This window comes from Microtus oregoni, unplaced genomic scaffold (assembly GCF_018167655.1).
Source record: "Microtus oregoni isolate MIOR12 unplaced genomic scaffold, Mior012 000011F_ref0000422, whole genome shotgun sequence".
NCBI classification, from domain to species: domain Eukaryota; kingdom Metazoa; phylum Chordata; class Mammalia; order Rodentia; family Cricetidae; genus Microtus; species Microtus oregoni.
The window spans coordinates 42,630,917-42,653,162 of record NW_024543070.1 but is presented as its reverse complement, the minus strand read 5'-3'; the positions used below and the strand labels follow the sequence as shown (position 1 = coordinate 42,653,162).

Sequence of the window (22,246 nt, the reverse complement as noted above, 5' to 3'; positions counted from 1 at the left end):
AATTGGGAATGAAGCTTTCTAGTTTGGCGTTATCTGTTAAGAAATGGCAATTTTTTCCTCATCTCTAGTTTTCAATGATACGTGGATTTTAACACGCTTTTCTAATCAAATCTTCTGTCTGAACTTGAACTTTCCATTTGGTGGTTTAAAGAGCTACACTAAATCTGAGTAAGGGTCTCATGCTGTGACCGTGCACTTCTCTGTGGCCTCCACTGTCACGTCTTCAAATCAGACTTTAGGAAGTTGAAGCTTCCCTCCTGTTAAATCGTCATAACTCTTTTTTAAAGAGGCGGTTCCTGACTAGAAGTAGGGATTTTTTGCCTAGGATTTCAAGTAAGCCAGCCAACAGTTTTTGTAGCTCATCGCATATACAGCGGAGATCAGAATCTGGTTAATGGTCACTTTCCAGAAGACGAGGCTAACTTCAGTGCTATCATCCTGCTGTGCAGCCACGAAATAAAAAAAAAAAAAAATCATGACTTTTCCCTTCTGAAGTGATAGGACGGCTGGTAGATTGTAAGTCAGTCATTTCGTTGAGCTCCCCCTTCCTTGCAGCTGAACTGGCTCCTCGCTCTCCAGTGCAGGTATCTCCAGCTTTCTCGGTGACGGCCTATAACTTTAGAAACTGAGCTTCCAATCGGAGTCGACTGCCTTGAAATCTAATCTTGGATTCTTTTGTGTGGATAAAGTACTTTTTTAGGTATTGCAGGATCTATGGGCCTGATCTTCAGAAGGAAGCTTACTAGTTAGTTCCTTGGAGATCTAATTATGGAGCAGATGGGACCTCATGCAACAGTTCAGTGTCCTTTGGTGCAATTAATTTTAGGTCCACATCTAGCAAAAGTGAATGAAAAGAAACGAAACAGCAGAATTGTTTTGTCCACTTGAAGCACTGTCCATTCATATGTTGCCCCCTCCTTCCTGGAGTATCTTTAATTGATTATTGACTCTCTGATCCTGTCTAAGAAGGCTCAGAATTGCTTGCTGGCTAAATGCATTATTACTGGTTTGGAAGGACAGATGCTCTGGATATCACGAATGTTAATTAGAGTAGAATATTCTGGATTAAAGAATCGGTTACATAGAATAAGTCAGAATTAGAACCTACAGCAGCACAGCAGCAATTTCTCTTTATTTCTCCCCTGCTTTAATTTGGGGAGCTAGTTCGAGGGGAAGGTCTGAGCCTTTCCACCCATCCCCCACCTAGCTACCCTTCACCCCCAACCTCTAACAGTCCTTCAAGTCTCACTGAGGAATTGCAGTCTCTCCAGAGGCTTGGTTGCAGATGCCTGGAAAGTTTACACTGCAGAGAGTTGTTTTGTTTGGCATAGCTAATCAGGAACCAGGCTGGAATTGCTCATAGCTGTCATTCAGGTTTTGTTTCAAAGTCCAAGGACCTGCTGAGAAAAACAAAAAGCTAATGAAAGCTGACTGTATTTAGGCCTCAAGTCTATGGAATCCGAAATGATGCCCTGACAGTGCATTCTTATTCTCTCACATTCCTGCTGTTGCTACGGTAACAGATTTTTAGAGGCTTTTCATTTTCATTGTCAAGTATTTGCTACACTTATTGTTTTTCAGATTAGAGCAATTCAGATTATCTCCTTTTGAGATGAGGTAAAAAGAGAAAATAATGGGAATAAAATGTCTGAATCAATTACCCTGAATTCTAGTAAGATCAGGGTTTTGTTGTTTGTTTGTTTGTTTTGTTTTGTTTTTATGTCTTAAAGTCTTTAGCTTCATGACACAAGTTAAAATTTAAGACAAGATCCTAAAGTTTAGAGGTGCTAAATATGTGAAATCCCCATTCCTGTAAAGGACTCTAGTAAACATTCATTTGACCTGTGAAGAAGCATCCGAAGAGAAAAAGGTTTGTAGTGCAACGTCTTTAAAAATTGCTCCTCTTGACTGAAAAACCAAATAAGGTAAAGGAGCGATGTGCTTGCATTCTTATTTGTAAAAGGGAAATTCAAGTAATGTGGTCTCTCAGTATTGGCTCTCACAGATGTGTTGCCCTAATGCATGAACTTCATTTCCTTGAAAATGCTGTTAATTTTACAGTCCAAGCAGAGTACTCATTACCTGTAGTTTGATAACTAGTAAAGGAAAGATTAATTTTCTGCAGATTTGGTGTCCTTTGGAGTGGCTTTAGATTTGAAAGCCCACAGGGATGTGCTTCATGTGGTTGCTATTGTCAAGACGACTCATTGAGAGAGAACTGTTTTTTCACAGATTTATCTAACATCTTCATCCAGTGTGGTTTCCCCTATGGCAATGTCTAGAATATGGAAATGATGCAGTTTTAGTACTGATTGGATCACACCACTAATTGGTCCCAACCCAAACCCTATATTCATAGAGATAAGATCTGGCTTAAAATGAGAAGGGAGTATCTGCCAAGTAGAACAGAAGCCTTGGGTCTGGAAGAGAAGTGGCCAAATGAGTCAGAAGGTCCTCATCTTCCTTCTGTATCCCAACCCAGAACATTATCTTCCCCCATCTCTGCCTCTCTGCACCCTGTGACCGCAAAGGCCCCACTCAGCTCCCCTTTTCACTTTTGCTTACTAGGCCTGGTGTCCAGGTAGCTAGAGAAGCTGTGTTCTCAGCCTGTTAAAATTGTGTTCAGATATAGTTTTGCTTAAATTTTTTTTTTGAGGAGAATGATTAGACTAGGTGATCTGACGGGAAAGAACATCAAGTGTTAAGCAGCTAATATTTCCAAGAAGATAAGGGATGCTGTGCAGCTGGAAAGGTTTATTCAAATTACCTTTAAAGCAGTGCTTTTCAAATTGTGCTTTGCAGAGGGCTCCACGCGTCTTGTGCTGTAGCCTTCTGCTTACTGGGGTAGAGAAGAGCCTGGCAGACGTGCTGAGTGGTGCTGTAGCTGCCTACGGAACAGGTTTACTTTAGCTTCTGTGTTAGATTTGTGCCTGGTTTTTTAAAAAACAATATACATATTACACTTCTTAAAAAGTCTTGATAATTTTTACCATTTAGTCTAACAGATCAGAGTTTTAGTTCCAGTCAAAACCAAAATGATTCAGTCACAAGAGACTTAGATAATTTAAATAGAATGTTTGGTGAGTTGCGATTTCCACAACGTTAGTGGAAGATTTATGCTTGGAATAAAGGTTGGGTTGGATGTCATTCAAATTACTAATAGTTTATATAGTTGACTTTTTTCTCTTATTATTAGGGCTAGATGATAGTTTGGCACCTAGCTGTTCCCTATTGGGGTTAGGAGTAAAGACCGTCTCCTCACTGAACCGCAGCTCCAGAGACAGGAATGATGTCGTCACTGCTTTTGGATTCTTCAGATCTCAGCACAGATGAGAGGGGCCAAGAAGGACCTGTTTGTAGAAGCCCTGGCTTGACTGCCTGATTGCTCCATCTAGTCCTGGAGGTGATAAGGAAGGTATTCACAGGAATTTTCTCCCGCTTCCCTCTCTGCCCTTCAGGAACAGCAGTAACCACAAAGGAGATGGAAGATAACCCACCCTCTTTTTTTTTTTTTTTGGCCAGGAGGCCAGAATATGACTGTATCTGGAAAAGTGGCTCCTTGAGCCTAAGAGATAACTTGATTGTAGAAATCTTGAGTCTTTCTATGAATTGAGAAACTGAGGCCCAGCAGAAGGAGGAGTGAATCTTCTATGAGTCTTACACAGCTATAGAAATGCATTAGGAGAGAGTCATATCAGCAGTCAGGACTTTAGGATTTTTTTTTCCTGTTGTCCATTGGTTTTAACATATTTAAAACTAGAAGTAAAAGTCTGAGTCACAAGGTTTCCTAGACCCGAGACTGGGAGTCCAGTAGCGACCGAACTGAGGAGGGCAGATAGGTGCTTGGTAATTCTTATACTCACAGGTCTTCCATACTCTTCTTTGTACTTGGTGGAAAGGGGAAAGAATTCTCCAACTCCTGGAGATACTTTTTACCCAGAAGTCACTGGTGGTGAGCTTATGGGATTGAACTAACGGGACTTTTAGAAGCAATTAGAAACCTCAGCGTTCACTGTTATTGGTGATCTTTGTCATTGCTGCTTGAAGTTACCTGTACTTATAAAATTCAGATGAGTTTAGGAATAAGTTTCATGATGTTAACATCTTAGAGCTCAAATTGGAGGCTGGTCATACAGAGGCTTGAGAATATTTCTCTGGCCAGGTTTGTGTTGATGAGTATGAGGAATGCCTAGAGCCGGTATTGATTTCATCATTTAGGAGACCTTGGGGGCTGGAGAGATGGCTTAGTAGGTAAGAGTGCTTGCCTGGAAAGATGCAAACCTCAGTTCAGATCCACAGAACTCACCTACGAAGTCAAGCATGGTTTCACATGGCTGTAACCCCAATAATGGGGAGGCAAAGATGGGCAGTTCCTGAACACCCTAGACTACCAGCCTACTCAAAAAGGCAAGCTGCTAATTCAGTGAGAGACCTGTGTCAAGGCAATAATGTGGAAGGTAATAGAAAGACACCTATTATCTTAGTCTAGCCTCTGAATGTATTCACATGGGCATATGCCTACATACCATTACACCCATCCACTCAGGTGCTTAACACACATGCAATGCTGCTTATAGTTCTAAGGAAAGGGGGTGTTTTGTCTTCTCTTTCTCTGTTTCAACTGGATCCACTTAGGGTGTTTTTCATTAGGTGAATCTTTACAAATTCTAATTATGTATTCATGTTAATGTTCTAGTATATTCTGGGGCAAAGATGTCATGAGCACATTAGATTGAGAAGGACTCTCAATTAGTGTATAATATTTGTGTATATTTTACTGATGCTGGAAATATTTACAGAGCCAGGATTACAGCACAGGAAATACCTATTCATAATGGAGGAAGAGCATCTCCATTCATCTTGTGAACTTTTCATAGGACCTAGGAATGTCCTTTTCCCTAAGGCTGCTTTGTAATTAGGAGATTATATATAATTTTGAAAACTGTTACTGCATTATTAAAGCAACTAAGCATACCTTAGGACTTCATGTAAGAGGGTACTACAGACTTAAAGCTTGTCCTGTAGCGTAGGTGACACATAAGCTTTAGGCAACCAACAAAATAGAATATTTGGCATATGGAGAAAAGTAAGATATATAATTTGGAAAGTGTTCCTATTTCTTAGGAGATTTTTAGAGCATGTTAAGACATAGTATTGTACATTTTTAATTCGTTAAAAGAATATATTACGTGTGTGTGTGTGGTCATGGTTATGGTGCAGGTGGTCACACCTGGGACCTTCTGCATGCTCGGCTCTACTGTGAACAATACTGCCACCCCAAAGGTTACTTCAGAAGCCTGTGATAGTCCTTAGGTCTGTGTCTGCACGATTCTTCGTAGTAGTTCATTGATATGTTAATTAATTGCTCAATAAGCATGTTTAAGTTGTGCTGGGCAGCTCTGGAGATGAGAATGAGGGTCAGGGTGAAAGTTTCACAGGAGATTTAAGCATATAAGAAAGAACTAAGACAACTTTTGCTTTATTACTAAGCACACCAGCAAGCTTACTAATGAAAATGATACATTTGCAAGCATCATCTTCCAGTCACTCAAACCCTCCTTAGGAAAGATAACTCCAGCTTCTGCTTGTGCATGATATGTAAAGGGATCTGAACATGCACTGTCTTGCACTTGGCACTGTCACTTCACCCTGTCCCGGCGGCTGAAGGGACCTCTCTAAGGATGTAACGGGATGTCTGACTCGGGTGAGAGGTTCCCGAGTGTTCCACAGAGGCTGGAGGATGGGCTGTTGCAAATGGAGAAGGGAATCTCAGGATGAGTGAAAACTGGAAGCCTCCCTTTCAGATATTGTGACATATTAATGTGCTTATTAGCTGATAAGCACTTTAGGGACAAAAAAGTAGGACACAGACTTAAGTGTAGAAAGTCACGTGGGTATCATAATGTACAAAGGCTGAGGAGTGAGCTGTGCAGAAGGACAGGAAGTTCTGCAAGTGAAGCAAAGGGTGACCAAAGACTGAACCTAAGCCTAGGAAAACTGAATTTGAGTTATAAAAAACGTCCTGAAAATGGAGGCAACCAGATTGATAGTGAGAAAGCTGTGGTTTGAGACCATGTTTGATGTAGGTGCCTTTAGTGAGTACTAAGGGCCCATTCAAAGTTCCTGAAGAACAAGGCAACTTTGTTTTAGAAAGTGATTAAGCTGTTACATGAATCTGGATGTAGGGTGATGGAACCTGGGCATTAGTGTCAGAAATGAAAGAAAAGTCAAGAATTAAAAAAAGAAAAGAGGTAGGTGATTGCTATCAAACTTTAATATCATGGGGATAGGAGAAGGGGTAACAATTTCATAATCCAAGCCCGATCACCAAGAGAAGGACTCTAGCAATAGGAAATGGGAAGACAAATTAATGTTCTGGGGAAAGAGCTGACATATTTGACTTTAGATTGAGGTCGAGATGATAGGGAAACAGTCAAATAAAAGTGCGTGGGTAAGCTGGGCATGGTGGTACACACTTTTAATCTTGGAGGCAGGTAGATCTCTGTGAATTTAAGGCCAGTCTGGTCTACATAGTGAATTCCAGGGTTACATAGCAAGACCCTGTCTTCAAAAATTAAAATAAAGGAGTCTCGCAGCAGCCATTGAAGGGGAAGGAACTGCGGGCGCGCGCGTGTCTCTGTGTGTGAATGTGTGTGCTGCGTGCCCGTGTGTGCGTGTGCGGGTGTTTGGACTAGAAGGTGGGGGCAGCCGAGTTCGTCCCAAGTCGTCTGACTCCATTTGCTATTCTTTTCTTTCTCCCCCACACCCGGGTGGTAGTGGGCATCCGTCTTTGCGTCTCTTTTCATTCATCTCCAGACCTTTAGAGGTTTTTTAGGGTTGGGGGCAGTGGGGCGGGCGCGCGAGGGGAAAGGAGGAGGACATGGAGATGAAGAAGATTAACCTGTAGTTGAAGAACAGAGCCCCGGAGGAGGTGACAGAGTTAGTCCTTGATAATTGCTTGTGTGTCAATGGGGAGATCGAAGGCCTCAATGACACCTTTAAAGAACTGGAGTTTCTTAGTATGGCCAACGTGGAATTGAGTTCCTTGGCCCGGCTTCCCAGCTTGAATAAACTTCGAAAGTTGGAACTCAGCGACAATATAATATCTGGAGGCTTGGAAGTCCTGGCAGAGAAATGTCCAAATCTTACCTACCTCAATCTGAGCGGAAACAAAATCAAAGATCTCAGTACAGTAGAAGCTCTGCAAAATTTTAAGAATTTGAAAAGTCTCGACTTGTTTAACTGTGAGATCACAAACCTGGAGGACTACCGAGAAAGCATTTTCGAGCTGCTGCAGCAGATCACCTACTTAGATGGATTCCACCAGGAGGGCAACGAGGCCCCCGACTCGGAAGAGGAGGACGAGGAGGATGGAGATGAAGATGAGGATGATGAGGAGGAAGATGAAGCTGGTCCACCTGAAGGATATGAAGAGGAGGAGGAAGAGGAGGATGAAGATGAGGATGAAGCAGGTTCAGAAGCGGGAGAGGGAGAAGAGGAGGTGGGCCTCTCATACTTAATGAAAGAAGAAATTCAGGATGAAGAAGACGATGATGATTATGTTGGTGAAGGGGAAGAAGAGGAAGAAGAGGGTGTGCGGGGAGAGAAAAGGAAGCGAGATGCTGAGGATGATGGAGAGGAAGACGATGACTAGCCCCTCCAGGATGAGGTTGCTCCTGGTGTGCAGTAGAGCAGCCATGCCTTGTTTCTTCATGTATGATAGCTGTCCCTAGAGGTGATGTGCAGCTTTTATAGGAAAGTGTGGTTTTACTATTTGGCCTTACCATTCCGAATGAGATCTGCTTGTCTGTTCATCATAATGTATGTAGAAAAAAATTTTCATTCATCTTCCCATTGTGAAATTCTCTAGCACTGTATTTAGATTCTGGATTTTTATAATTCATGCTTAATATATTAGACATTTTAGCTCATAATTAAAACATGTTTGCTTTAAAAAAAATTAAAATAAAGTATGTAGTTAGAGGTGGGTCTAAAATTACTGAAGGAGATTAGAACTGTGTATGGACACAGCCTTATTGCTACTATACCAGATGGCCCATGAGTAGATCATCTTCCATCCAAAGAGGGAAGGCAGGTGGTTTTCTGTTAGATAACTCCCACCAAACCTAATTTAAATGGGAGAGAATTGTTTCTAACGACAATGCAATGCCCAATATAAGGTTGAAGAGGTAAAGGTAATTTTATTATTTGATTCAAAAATTTCATGTCTATGTATAAGTGTGTTTTTTTTGTAGTATGATTAGCTAAATGTATTACTTACTATTTTGGCTCTTTAATGCTGGGGAGGAAAACAGAGTACCATGATGATGTTTTGGAAAACTGCCCCTCCAATACAGTATGGTTGCTTTGTTGTCATTAAAAATGTCATATGCTTATGAAGTCTGAAATTTAGTGGACTAGTTTGTATTCTACAGGCATATTGTACATGTCTCTGACTTAGCAGTTTTTGATTGTTTTGGTGGCAAAATGACCAACTAATGCAGTACATTGTCTCCTGTGAAAGAAGTTGACACTTTTTTGGATAACTAACCAACATAACTGCTGGCTGAAGCCACTTGGTACAGATAAGAGAAGACTCCATCTCTTGGACTCTTCCTTTTTGGACAATCTCAATGATCTCTTCCTTCCTCTTGATGTGTGCTTCCCTGTTCTCAGATAGCTGAGCTTGCTTAGCTTGTAGCTTCCTGCAGGCCTCCTCTTTAGGTATGTTCTCTGGAAATCTGTTTGTTCTTTGAAAACATACCTCTTGGCCCATGGCTGTGATCCAGGTGGCAGTGAGCTTTCTTAGGCCACACTGACGGGATCTCTTCAGATACGCAAACATTGGAGGTACTCTTTCACTTCCTGTTGCTCCCATGCCTGCCTGCCTGGTAAGACACTGTATTGTCCTGACATGGAGGCTGAAGATGGACAGTCAAAGGTTTGCAAAAATGATCAGCATATCTCTTATCATTTTGAGAGCTTGATTTGAGCTTCTAGTAGGGAAGAATAGCCATTTATCTACCTTCTCTACCAGGCAAGATCATCCTTTTTAACTGAATATGTAGCTTTGGAAGGGATTGGTCCAGAGGTGGGTGGAAGGAAGGGTCGATCATCAAGCCAGTTCAGTCACAGAGTCGGTCTCAGTGTCATCTGGGGTTATTATTTGCCTTTTGTCTCGTTGTCATCTTGTGTGGAGTGAGGCTTCAGAGTCCATAAGGCTAGAGCATAAGAGTTCACATGGACAAGCTAGGCACACACCCTACTCCCAATTCTGCCTGTCTTAGTTAGAGCTTCTAGTGCTGCAACAAAACACCATGACCAAAAAGCAAGCTGGGGAGGAAAGGGTTTCTTTGGCTTACACTTTTGTGTCACTGTTCATCACCGAAGGAAGTTAGGACAGGAATCCAAACAGGGCAGGATCCTGGAGTCAGGAACTGATGCAGAGGCCGTGGAGGGGTGTTCTTACTGGCTTGTTCCTCATGGCTTGTTCAGTCTGCTGGGCCTTACCCCATCAATCAATAATTAAGAAAATGCCTCACCTACCTTTGTATTCTCTCCTGTACCTCTTGAGCCTTGAACTTTGACCTCTGCAGCAATAAAGCATCATTTCTCACATGCAAGCTCATTTTTTAAGAAAAAGAATGCACGTTTTTAAGTGCTGCATTTAAAAATTATTCTAGTTTAATTAAATTATTGCAAAGTATCCCTTCTGTAAAATTTGTGATACAACTCTGTGCCCTAAAGTGTATTTTTTAATTAATAGATAGTTTATTATAGCAGTACATCAGTGTGATTTCTGTTTAGAGAACACACGACTACTTCTGTTAATAGTCAATAGTTGTTAGGTATGAAAGAGTTCCTTTTGCGGTTATTTAAAAAAAATCTCAAATTTCTTACTCTTTAAGAATAGAACTTTTGTGTTTTGTTTTTGTTTTTTGTTTGTTTGTTTGTTTTTTCAAGACAGGATTTCTTTGTTCAGCTTTGGAGCCTGTCCTGGAACTTGCTCTGTAGATCAAATTGGTCTCGAACTCACAGAGACACACCTGTCTTTGCCTCCTGAGTGCTGGGATTAAAGGCGTGCACCACCACTGCCCGGCAAGAATAAAACTTTTAAAAATACAAACAAACAAACAAAAATGCCTTATGACTGGACCTTATGGAGAAATTTTTTTCAGTTCAGTCCCTTCCTTTCAGATAAGTTGACACAGACTAGCCATATTGCTCCTGACTCTTAGCGGTTGTGTAACCCTTTACTTAAGACAACTGAGCAATCATGTTGTTTTAACCTTACTTAAAACCCAAACAGTCTAAAGGTTTTCAGGCAACCTTAATTATTCATCCTTCAGTTTGTTCACTAGAAGGCCTAAGGCATAAAGCATTCTTTGGCACATAGGAAGCAAGGTCCCCTGCTCACACAATGATTATTTCCCTACTTGAATCTATATACTAACATTTGGAAGTATTTTTTAAAAAGCTTATATTTATTAAACATTATGTTCCAAGACTCTACTAAATGCCTTATGTTATTTTTTGGCATTTTATCTTTATCACTGTTTTTAGAAGTATGTGCTACAATTGTCTCCATCTTAGTAATTATTGGAGGTGTAATACTATGGATGTTTACATAGTAAATGCTACAGGTGGGATTAGATTCAAGGAAGTCTGACCCCAAGACCTGAACTCTTACCACTGTGTTATTTCAATTTAAAGAAAGCACACCAATAAGATGGGAGAGAAATTGCTTGCTGCTCATCACCAGAATCCTATAACTGGTTTCAATCCCTATGAATACAAACACACGCGCATACACAGACACACACACACAGACACACACACACACACACACACACACACACACACACACACACTTTTAGCTCAGTGTATGTCTGTAATATCCAGTACCAGGGGAAGCAAAGACAAGAAGATCTCAACTTCAAGGCCAGTTTGGGCTACATAGTGAGACTGTGTCTTTAAAAAAGAAAAGAAAAAACGAAACTAAAAGATAAATCTGTTGTGTTTAATAAATGTTGACAAGAGTTTAAGGGTTAAATTAATAGGCACTTATATTTTAGATTTTATAAATGGAATGGATTTGTCTGGGCCCATTGAGACTTTTGTTCCCTCATTTCAGTACTTAAATTTTAAAAAAATGTTGAGTACCTTTAGATGGGCAATGTGTTTTTTCTACACATGCTCCATGTTAACCCCAAAATGTACAACACTGGAAATATGTGAAGCAACTTGAAATGCCTTTGTTTTGTTCAGAATGCAGCCCCCATGGTGAGGGAAGGGTAATGTCTATCATACCAGCCGCCATCCTCCCTGGAGCTGGTCTCCAGGGTTTCCCTCACTATAGAGGAAACTAGGAAGATGGGAAGCAGAATTTTCATCAGCTTAGATGAACCAAAATCTTTATGTGCTGCTGTGTGTCTTGGCACCCCAAAAGGAGTCCTGTCAGAAAAAGGAAGGGAAGATAAGTATTTAAAAAGACAGCATGGGGTGCTGGAGAGATGGCTTGGCAATTAGGAATATACTACTACCTTCCCAGAGGACCTGCGTTTGATTCTCAGCACCCATGTCAGATAGCTCACAGCTGCCAGTAACTCCAGCTCCAGAGGGTCCAGCACCCTTTGCTGGCCTCTGAGATCATCATACTTAAGTGCATAAACTCACACACAGACACACGCTCACACATTATATATAACTTTAAAAGAATAACTAAATAAGATTTTTGAAAAGAGATTATGAATATCTGCTATCCTATATTGTTCTTTAAACAATAGCATTCCATTATCAGGGATTTAAAAATATTTATTTAATCTTATATATGTGAAAGTGTATGTATGTGCATCACATACATGCAGGAGCCTGCGGAGGCTACAGGAGGTACTTGATTCCCTGAAGTGCTGCTGCAGATGGTTATGAGCTACCATATGGGTGCTGGGATTGAACTGACTCTTCAGCCAGGGCCCTTAGTTCCCAACCTATCTTTCCAGATTCCAAAGTCTTACTTTTTATGACAATATTTTTATTTTAATTAGTGGATTGACTAATTGACTAATTAATTAATTTTTTGCATAACAATCCCAGTTCCCCTCCTCTCCTCTTGCTCTCCCTCTCCTCCCCCCCACCTCCCGTCCACTCCTCAGAGAGGTTAAGGCCCTGCTTGGGAAGTCAACTATGACCATGTCATCCCCTCATTGAGACAGGACCAAGGCCCTCAACCTCCTTCCCCATGCCTAGACCTGGCAAGGTATCTCTACATAGAGAATTGGTTCATGCATTAGAGTTAGATCCTGGTCACACAAGCCACACCATTGTCACCTGTATTCAGGGGGGTTTGTTTGGTACTGTGAAGGTTCCCCCTGTTGTCAGTCAGGAGTCAGTGATCTTCCACAAGTTTGGGTCAGCTGATTCTATGGGTTTCCTCATCATAGTCTTGACCCCTTTGTTTATATTCTCACTCGTCCCTCTCTTCACCTGGAACTCTTCTCAGTGGTTAGTTGTGGATCTCTGTATCTGCTTCCATCTGTTTCTGGAAGAGAGTTCTAGCTTCTCTGAGGTTGTGGACTGTGGGCTGGTTATCCTTTGCTTTATGTCTGGTATCCATTTTTGAGGGAGTGTATATTTGTCTTTCTGAGTCTGGGTTATGTCACTCGGGATGTTTTTTTCTATTTTGTCTGTTTACCTGCAAATTTAAAGATGTCATTGTTTTTTGCCACTGAGTCGTACTCTTTTGTGTAAATGGACCATATTTTCTTCATCTCTTCTTAGGCTGAGAGGCATCTATGTTGTTTCCAGGTTTTGACTTTTACAAATAATACTGCTAAGAACATAGTTGAGCAAATGCCTGTAGATGGAAGTTTCTGTCCTGCCTGGTTCCACAGCTATTCAGTCCCAAATAAACACAGAGAGGCTTATATCAATTGTAAATTAATATAGCTCAGACTCATTATTAATTAGCTCTTATAATTTAACCCATAATTCTTGTCTGTGTTAAGTCATGTGGCTTGGTACCTTTTCTCAGTGTGGTATTCTCATCTTGCTTCCTCTGTGTCTGGCTGGTAACTGTGTCTCTGCCTTTCCTTTTCCTAGAATTATTGTAGTCTGGTCACCCCACCTATACTAATATAAGTGACAAATCTTTACAGTGTACAAGAACATTGTCCCACAGCAAATGTCCTTGTGTTGTGTTTGTACCTCTTTTGGGTATATGCTCAAAAGTGGTATTGCTGGGTCTTGAGATAAATTGATTCCTAATTTTCTAAGAAATTGCCATATTGATTTCCACAGTGACTGCACAAGTTTACACTTCCACCAGCAATGGAGGAGTGTTCCCCTTACTCCACATTCTCTCCAGCATAGGCTGTCATCAGTGGTTTTGATCTTAGCTGTTCTGCTAGGTGTAACTTGGTATCTCAGAGTCATTTTTATTTGCATTTCCTTGATGACTAAGTATGCTAAGCAATTCTTTAAGTGTCTTTTGGCCATTTGAGATTCTTCTATTGAGAATTTTCTGTTTAGATCTGTTCCCAATTTAATTGGATTGCTTTGTAGTTTGATGTTTAGTTTCTTAAATTCTTTATATATTTTGGATATAAGTCCTCTGTCTGATGAGGGGTTGGTGAAGATCTTTTCCCAACTGTAGGCAGCCATTTTGTCTTGTTAACCCTGCCCTTTGCCTTACAGAAGCTTTTCAGTTTCAGAAGGTTCCATTTATTAATTGTTGATCTCAATGTCTGTGCTACTGGTGCTCTATTCAGGAAGTTGTCTCCTGTGCCAATGCATCCAAGGCTACTTCCCACTTTCTTTTCTATGAGGTTTAGTGTATGGATTTATGTTGAGAGCTTTGATCTGTTTGGACTTGAGTTTTGTGTGTGGTGACAGATATGGATCTATTTGTATTCTTTTATATATTGACATCCATTTTTTGAAGATGCTTTCTTTTTTCCATTTATATTTTTAGCCTGTCAAAAATCAGGTATTCATAGGTGTGGGGGTTAATATCCAGGTCTTCGATTCGATTCCATTGGTCCTCCTATCTGTTTTTATGCAGGTATCACACTGTTCTCATTACTGTAGCTCTAGACAGAGTTTGAAGTCAGGAATTGTGACGCCTCCAGATATTCCTTTATTGTACAGGGATGTTTTGGCTATCCTGGGTTTTTTGTTGTTGTTTTGTTTTGTTTTTGTTTTTCCATATGATTTTAGTATTGTTCTTTTGAGGCCTGGGATTTTGATGGGGATTGTATTGAATCTGTAGATTGCTTTTGGTAAGATTGCCATTTTTACTATGTTAATTCTACCTGTTCAAGAACATGTCTCCTTCAATTTTATTTTTTAAACACTTAAAGTTCTTGTCATACAGGCCTTTCACATGTTTGGTTAGAGTTACCCCAAGAAATTTTATGTTGTTGGTGGCTATTGTAGAGGGTGATATGTTTCTGATTTCTTTCTTAGCCTATTTATTATCTGTATGTAGGAGGACTACTGATTTATTTTGAGTTAATCTTGTATTTTACTACATTACTGAATGTGTTTATCAGCTGTAGGAGTTCTCTGGTAGAATTTTTGAGATCAGTTATGTAAACTATCATATCAGCAAATAGCAAAAGTTTGACTTCTTTTCCAATTTGTGTACTCTTGATCTTTTTGTTGTTGTTGTTTTATTGCTTTAGCAAAGACTTCAAGTACTATATTGAAGGGATATGGAGAGAGTGGACATCCTTGTCTTGTTCCTGATTTTAGTGGAATCACTTTGAGTTTCTCTCCATTTAGTTTGATGTTGGCTGTTGGCTTGCTGTATATTGCATTTACTATATGTAAGTGTACCCTTATATCCTTGTATGTCCCTTGTATCCCTGTTCTCTTCAAGACATTTATCATGAAGGGGTGTTGGATTTTGTTGAAGATTTTTTTCAGCATCTAATGAGATGATCATGTGGTTTTTTTCTTTCAATTTATTTATATGGTGGGTTGCATTGATGAATTATTATATGTTCAGCTATCCCTGCACCTCAGGAATGAAGCCTACTTAATCATGTTGGATGATGTTTCTGATGTGGTTTTGGATTTGGTTTGCCAGTATCTTATTGAGTATTTTTGCATCAATGTTCATGAGGGAGATTGGTCTGTAATTCTCTTTCTACATTGAGTCTTTGTGTGGTTTGGGTATCAGGGTAACAGTAGGCTCTTAAAAGGAGCTCTGGCAGTGTTCTTTCTGCTTCTGTTGTGTGGAACAATTTGAGGAGTATCGGTATTAGCTCTTCTTTGAAGTTCTATTAGAATTCTGCGCTGAAACCATCTGGTCCTGGGCTTTTTTTGATTGGGAGGTTTTTGATGACTATTTTTATTTCCTTATGGGTTATATATCTATTTAATTTATTTATCTAGTCTTGATTTAATTTTGGTATGTGGTACTTACCAAAAAAATTGCCTATTTTCTTTAAATTTTCCAATTTTGTGGAGTAGAAGTTTTTGAAGTATGACCTGATGATTCTCTGAATTTTCTCAGTGTCTGTTGTTATATCCCCCTTTCATTCCTTATTTTGTTGATTTGGATATTGTCTCTCTGCCTTTTGGTTAGTTTGGATAAAGGTTTGATTCTTTGTATTTTTTTAAATTTTTGATTTCAACTTAACTATTTCCTGCCATCTGCTTCTTCTGGATGAGTTTGCTTCTTTTTGTTCTAGACTTTTCAGGTGTTATGTCAATTTGCTAGTATGGGATTTCCCCAGCTTCTTTATATAGGCATTAACTTATGTAGTGTTATGAACTCTCCTCTTAGGACTGCTTTCATTGTGTCCCATAAGTTTGGGTATGTTGTACAGTCATTTTCATTGAATTTTAAGGAATCTTTAATTTCTAGCTCAGCCTTGTTCAATTTTCATGTGTTTTTGGGCTCTCTGAAATTATTATTGCTGTTGAATTCTATTTTTAAGATGTGGGACTGGAGAGATGGCTCAGTGGTTAAGAGCACTGACTGCTCTTCCAGAGGTCCTGAGTTCAATTCCCAGCAACCACATGGTGGCTCACAACCATCTGTAATGAGATCTGGTGCCCTCTTCTGGCACACAAGCATACATGGATGGAATGTTGTATATATAATAAATAAATAAATCTTTAAAAAAAAAAGATGTGGTGATATGATAAAATACACGAAGTTTATTTCAATTTTTTTTATCTGTTGAGGTTTGCTTTGTTACTGAGTATGTGGTCAATTTTTGAGAAGGTTCTATGAGGTGCTGAGAAGAAGGTATAGTATATTCTTTTCTGTTTGGATGGAATGTTCTGTTTATATCTGTTGAGTTCATTTGAGTCATAACATTTGTTAGTTCCTTTATTTCTCTGTTAAGTTTTTGTCCGACAGACATTTTCAGTGGTGAGAGTGGGGTGTTAAAGTCTCCCACTATTAGTGTGTGGAACTTCATGTGTGATTTAACTTTCTTTTACAAATATGGGTGCTCTTGTATTTGGGACATAGATGTTCAGATTTGAGATTTCCTCTTGATGGAGTTTTCCTGTGATGAATATGAAATGTCCTTCTTTATCTCTTTTGATTGATTTTAGTTTGAAATCTATTTTGTTATTTATTAGGATAGCTACACCAGCTTGTTTCTTAGGTCCATTTGATTGGAAAAATTTTTCCCAACCCTTAACTTTGAGGAGGTGACATCTGTCTCTGAGGATTAGATACATTTCTTGTATGTAGCAGAAGGATGGATTCTGTTTTTGTATCCAGTCTGTTAACCTGTGCCTTTATAGGCAAAGAGAAAGTCCATTTCTATTAAAGGATATTAATGACCAGTGATTGCTAGTTTCTGTTATTTTAGTTTTTGTTGTTGGTGATGTTATTGTGCGTGTTTTTCCCTTCTTTGTAGTTTGCTGCTGGGAGATCATCTATTGCCTGTGGATATAGCTAACTTCCTTAGGTTGGAGTTTTCCTTCTAGTACTTTGTGTAGGGCTGGATTTGTGGCTAGGTATTATTTAAATCTCATTTTGTCATGGAATATTTTGTTTTCTCCATCTAGGGTGATTGAATGCTTTGCTGGGAGTAGTAGCCTGGGCGGGAATCCAAGGTCTCTTAGTGTCTGCATAATGCGTGTCCAGGACCTTCTGGCTTTCATTATTTCCATTGAGAAGTGAGATATAATTCTGATAGTTCTGCCTTTATATTACTTTTTCTTTTCCTTTGCAGATCTTAATATTCCGTTTTTATTATGTATGTTTAGTGTTTTGATTATTATGTGGTAAGGGAAATTTTTATTTGGTCCAGTCTATTTTCTGTAAGCTTCTTGCATTTTCATAGGCATGTCCTTCTTTAGGTTGGAAAAATTTTCTTCTATGATTTTGTCAAATATATTTTCTGTGCCTTTGAATTGAACTTCTTCTATTCCTATTATTCTTAGGTTTGGTCTTTTCATGGTGTCCCATATTTTCTGGATATTCTCTGTTAAGAATTTGTTGGATTTAACATTTTCTTTGACTGATGAATCAATTTTCTCTATCATATCTTCAATGCCTAAGATTCTCTCTTTCAATCTCCTGTATTCTGTTACTTATGCTTGTAGTTGTGGTTCCTGATCATTTACCAAAAATTTCCATTTCTTGAATTCCCTCGGTTTGTGTTTTTTTTATTGTCTCTATTTTAGTTTTCAAATCTTTTTTTTAAAATGGGGAGTCTATTTATTGGGGGGAGAGGGTTAGTCAAAGGGTGGGCTGTCTAGGGTAGGGTAGGGTAGCAGTTTGTCTGGCCCTCGAGAAACCCAACTTGAATCCAAGGCCTCATCTACTTCAAAGCCAAAGTCTTCCTCAACTTTAATCACGCCTTGGCCCCAGCCCTCGGCTCCCACCTGCATTGGGGCCAGTTCTGGGGTCAACGAAGCCCCCACCCGTGGTGCCCGCCGCCTCTTCCGCCCACAGGGCCCTTCGCCAGGGGCTGGGCTGCTGGGGTCTAGGTGTGCAGGTGTCCTTTGGGGTGGGGAAAGTCCCTCTTTCTCTGGAGGCTCGTTCTCAGCATTGCCCGGAGTGGGGACATCTGTGCCTTGGCTGCCATCATCCTCCAACACAATGGTGAACTGGCTGGCCCGGTAGTCATCCCCGTAGGAGTCCAGCACCCTCATGAGGAACCTGCGCTCCTGCTGGAGTCTCCGGGTTATCCTTTGCACCTGATGGAGCCTGTTCAGGACTCGCTCATTCACCTGCTCGATCTCCCTGCAGCGCCGACCTAGACCCTGGTACTTTCTTCTATTTAGTTCCCGTTGGCGACGCCTGCGACCCCGGGCTGCCTCTTCCTCATCATCCCGCTCCCGGAGTCCTGAACCACAGAGGCCACCGGACACAAACTCCACTTCTGTCTCTAGCTCACTGTCCAGGATGTGGCCACCAAACAAGGGAGGCAGAGCCAGCTGTGAGCCTGGTGGCGCTGAGAACTCTTCAAAGCCCACGGCGGCTGCCATGGCCCCCTCTCTCTGTTCCAGCTCCATTTCTCGGGCTAGTTTTCAAATCTTAAATTGTTTCTTTCACCTGTTTGATTGCTTTTTCTTGGTTTTCTTTAAGGACTTTGTTAATTTCTTTCAATTTTTTGTTTGTCTTTTCCTCCATTTTTAAAGGGAAATTTTCATTTCCTCTTTAAGAGCCTCAATCATTTTCAAAAATTATTTTTAAGATAATTTTCTTCTACTTTATCTGTGTTGGATGTTCAGGTATTGCTGTTGTAGAGTCACTGTTTCTGGTGGTGCCGCATCGCTCCTTATGTTGTTGAGTTTATTCTTACCTTGTTGCCTACCCAGCTCTTCCTCAAACTGGTGTAGTTGGGGAGCTGTGTCTTTGCTGAAAGCTCCTTCAGGGGCAGGCAGAGCAGAACCTTGGGTGATCACTTTTTCTGGTGCCAACAGGCCCAAGGCTCAGATGTTCGCTCCTCCAGGTGGAGTGGGAGGGGGGCATGGTTCTGGTTGCTTGACCTTTCGGGTGGTCGCTTGATGACTCAGGTCTCTGGCGCTCCTGGGCAAGTCCGTCACTCTTACCTCCTCTGGCGTCCCGGGTGGGTTGCAGCTCGGGGCACCTCTTATGACAATATTTAACAAGCCCTTAAAAGTTCCTTTAAAATTACATTTATTTATTTATTTGTCCATGTGTGAGTGCATGCATGAGTGTATGTGTGCATGCGTGTGTGGATCAGAGGATGATTTGTAGTAGTTGGTTATCTCTTTACTCTGTGAGTCCTGGGGTACGAACTTGGATCATCAGGCTTAGAAGTAAGCGCCTTTATACACAGAGACATCCTTCCAGCCAATAAACCCTTTGACCAACTTTTTTAGCTATCATACAACATTTGGAGTAAAGAGCATTTTGGAAGCTAAGTGCTGCGACATAAATACCTAAATGGGATCCATTAGTATAACCAACAATTTATTTCTCCCAAGTTTTGGGAAGTATAGCACCAAGTCTCTCCTATTCATAGAGGGTGTCTCTTAACTGTGTCCTCACAAGTGGAGGGGGCAGTCCCTTTTATAGGAGCACTAATCCCACTCACAAGGAGTTCCTTCATGACCTACTCTTATCCTGAAGGCTGCACTCCCTAAAACTGTATGATTTCAGAGCAGAAATTTTGGGTTGGTGCAAACATTCGGCTGGCTGCACCAAGTCCAGCCAGGCGACACAGAGCTACATTCTGCAGGAGATCGCATAAGTGTCCGTGGTGCCAGGAGGGCAGTGCAGCTCAAGATTCCTGTTGCCTTGTGAGGTAACAGCTGCAACATCCTCAAACATGTTGGTCACATCTCTGTGCTTGTGTTGGCTGTGGTGTAAGAGTTTAGCATGGAAGTGATAATTGATAACAAATGTTCCTCTTATTTGTGTATTTAATCTTCTAATTTCTCAGTCTTTTAGTTTATAGTCTTTTTTTGTTTTTGTTTTTCTAGACAGGGTTTCTCTGTAGCATTGGAGCCTGTTCTGGAACTAGTTCTTGTAAACCAGGCTGGCCTCGAACTCACAGAGATCCGCCTACCTCTACCTCCGGAGTGCTGGCATAGTCTTATTTTCAAACAAGAATGGTAAAGAAATGCTATGTTACACTGGCAGTAGCCTCCTATATCTTCTTCAACCTCACTTTGTAGTTACCTCAAGGGGTCACTTCAAGTGATTGATTGACCTATACCATCTAGGTGTATAAAAGTATATACTCCGTGATGTTCACACACGATGAAAATGCTCAAAATCGATGTCTTGGAATGAGTGGCTGTGGTTAAGTGACTCATGACTGTCTTATAGGTTATAAAATTATAAATGTAATTTTATTTTTAAATTAAAATATATTTACAACAATAATTCCCCTTCATAAAAGAGAGGAAGAAAATCAAGATAGCTTGAGAATAGTGGGGTGAGAGGTAAGTGAGGGAGTAGGGGAGACTGAATAGGTGGGTCAGATCGAGAGCTCGATGTCAAAATAATGTCCATGTAATGATAACAAAATATGACAACTAACATTTATTCAGCTTTTCTTCTGTGTCAAGGCTTCTTTCCTATGCGCCCTGCGTTTCTCCTGTAGTCCTCGGCTTCATCAGCACAAGTAATCCTACTCCTGTGGCTGTGGAGGTCTAAGGAGAGGAGGAAAAGTGTATGCTTAAAATATTGGTGTAGGAAAGATCATTCTGAATATGACAATAAAGCCAAAAACAAGGGGAAAGAAATAGATTTGACTTACATACACACATTTAAACTTTTGTATTTTCCCCAAATACCACAAAAGAATTAACAAAAAGTCTTGGTGATATGACAAAGCATTACAATTCTCTTCATATAAGGAATTTTATAGGAGTTGGAGAGATGGCTCAGCAGTTAAGAGCACTGACTGCTCTTCTAGAGGACCCAGGTATAATTCCCAGCAATCCCATGGCAGCTCACAACTCTCTGTAACTCCAAGATCTGACACCTTTACACAGATATTCATGCAGAAAAAACACAAAAGCATATAAAATAAAAATAAATAAATTATTTTAAAAAAATTATAAGACATGAAAAAGAACAAATGGTCTAAGGCAGAGGTTGACAAACTTACCCTAAACCAAAAGTTCTCCACCATCTTCCTTTTGAAAATAAGATTTTACTTGAGCGCAGGCAGCTTCCTCATTTGTGTATTGTTTATGGCCACTTTTGAGCAGAATTGAATACGACATCAAACACAGTGATTTTTTTTTCTGAATTCTGGCTACAGAGATGTCTCAGTGAGAAAAACACCTGCCATGCAAGTGTAGTGACTGCCTCCCAGAACCCACATACAGTCAGACATGAGAGCATATATCTGCAGTCCCAGGGCTTTGACACTAATGGGAAGCTCATGGGCCAACTGGCTTGGTTTATGCAGTGATGAACAAGAGACCTCTGTCTCAAACAAGGTGGATGGCAAGGACTGACATACAAGGTTATCTCTGAGCACTGCACACACGCTGAGGCATGCATATGCCTTGGCACACACAGATAACAAGCACACACACCCATGCACAGAGACTTTTTAAAAGGAGAGGAAAGAGAAAACATTTATTTCCTTTGGAAGAGCATCAGGAGAATGGACTGGATGGGTCTTTGCCTGCTTCTGCTGCACTGCTTCCTTCACAGCCACACAGCTGATGGTCTGCTGTGTCTTCAAGACACTTTCTCCTGTCATGGCCAGTGCTCAGCAAACTACTCATTGCATCGGCTGTCTTTGCACTGAGGTCATTAACTGTTGTAGAGAAATTTTCAAAACTAGGTAATGGGTATTATAGTTACATTAATGGTTTCCCATCTGGGCTTGGAGAGACCCCGTTTTGAAATTAACTCCCTCCCTTCTCTCTCTCTCTCTCTCTCTCTCTCTCTCTCTCTGTCTCTCTCTCGCGTGTGTGCATGTGTGTGCACATGTGTTCGGAAGTCAAAGGTGGACATCATTGTCTTCTTCATTTACTCTCCACCTTAAGTTTTGAGGTGAGGTCTCCGTCTGAACATAGGGTTCACTGATTGAGCTAGCCTGGCTCAGCATGGGGTAACACACACATGACTATGACTGGTTTTATGTGGGTGCCAGGGATCAGACTCAGGCAAGCACTTTATTGACTGACGTATCTTCTGAGCTTCATGCCTCTACTTCTTAAATGCAATTCAGTCCTCAGTGCCCTTTTCTTTCCCTTTACATACCCCTTTTTGTTTATTATTATTTTTATTTTTATGTGCATTGGGGTTTTGCCACAGGTGTTGGGCCCCCTGAAA

The 22,246-nt window shown here is 40.6% G+C and overlaps 3 protein-coding genes across 3 annotated transcripts in view; 2 read left to right on the top strand and 1 right to left on the bottom strand.

Moving 5' to 3' along the window:
• LOC121453265 (GREB1-like protein) overlaps positions 1–22,246 on the top strand; it is a 254,133-nt gene that overhangs the window by 15,890 nt on the left and 215,997 nt on the right. The window lies entirely within an intron of this gene.
• Positions 6,866–7,758, top strand: LOC121453264 (acidic leucine-rich nuclear phosphoprotein 32 family member E-like). Its single transcript, XM_041659866.1, has one exon. It carries the CDS (start codon positions 7,022–7,024, stop codon positions 7,652–7,654), a length of 633 nt encoding a protein of 210 aa, XP_041515800.1. The 5' UTR covers positions 6,866–7,021; the 3' UTR covers positions 7,655–7,758.
• LOC121453263 (TCF3 fusion partner homolog) lies at positions 17,707–18,489 on the bottom strand. Its single transcript, XM_041659864.1, has one exon. It carries the CDS (start codon positions 18,487–18,489, stop codon positions 17,707–17,709), a length of 783 nt encoding a protein of 260 aa, XP_041515798.1.

What these genes read in the sequence shown, in the direction of transcription:
- LOC121453263 (XM_041659864.1), bottom strand. Translation starts at nt 18,489, where the DNA reads ATGGAGCTGGAACAGAGAGAGGGGGCCATGGCAGCCGCCGTGGGCTTT.
- LOC121453264 (XM_041659866.1), top strand. Translation starts at nt 7,022, where the DNA reads ATGGCCAACGTGGAATTGAGTTCCTTGGCCCGGCTTCCCAGCTTGAAT.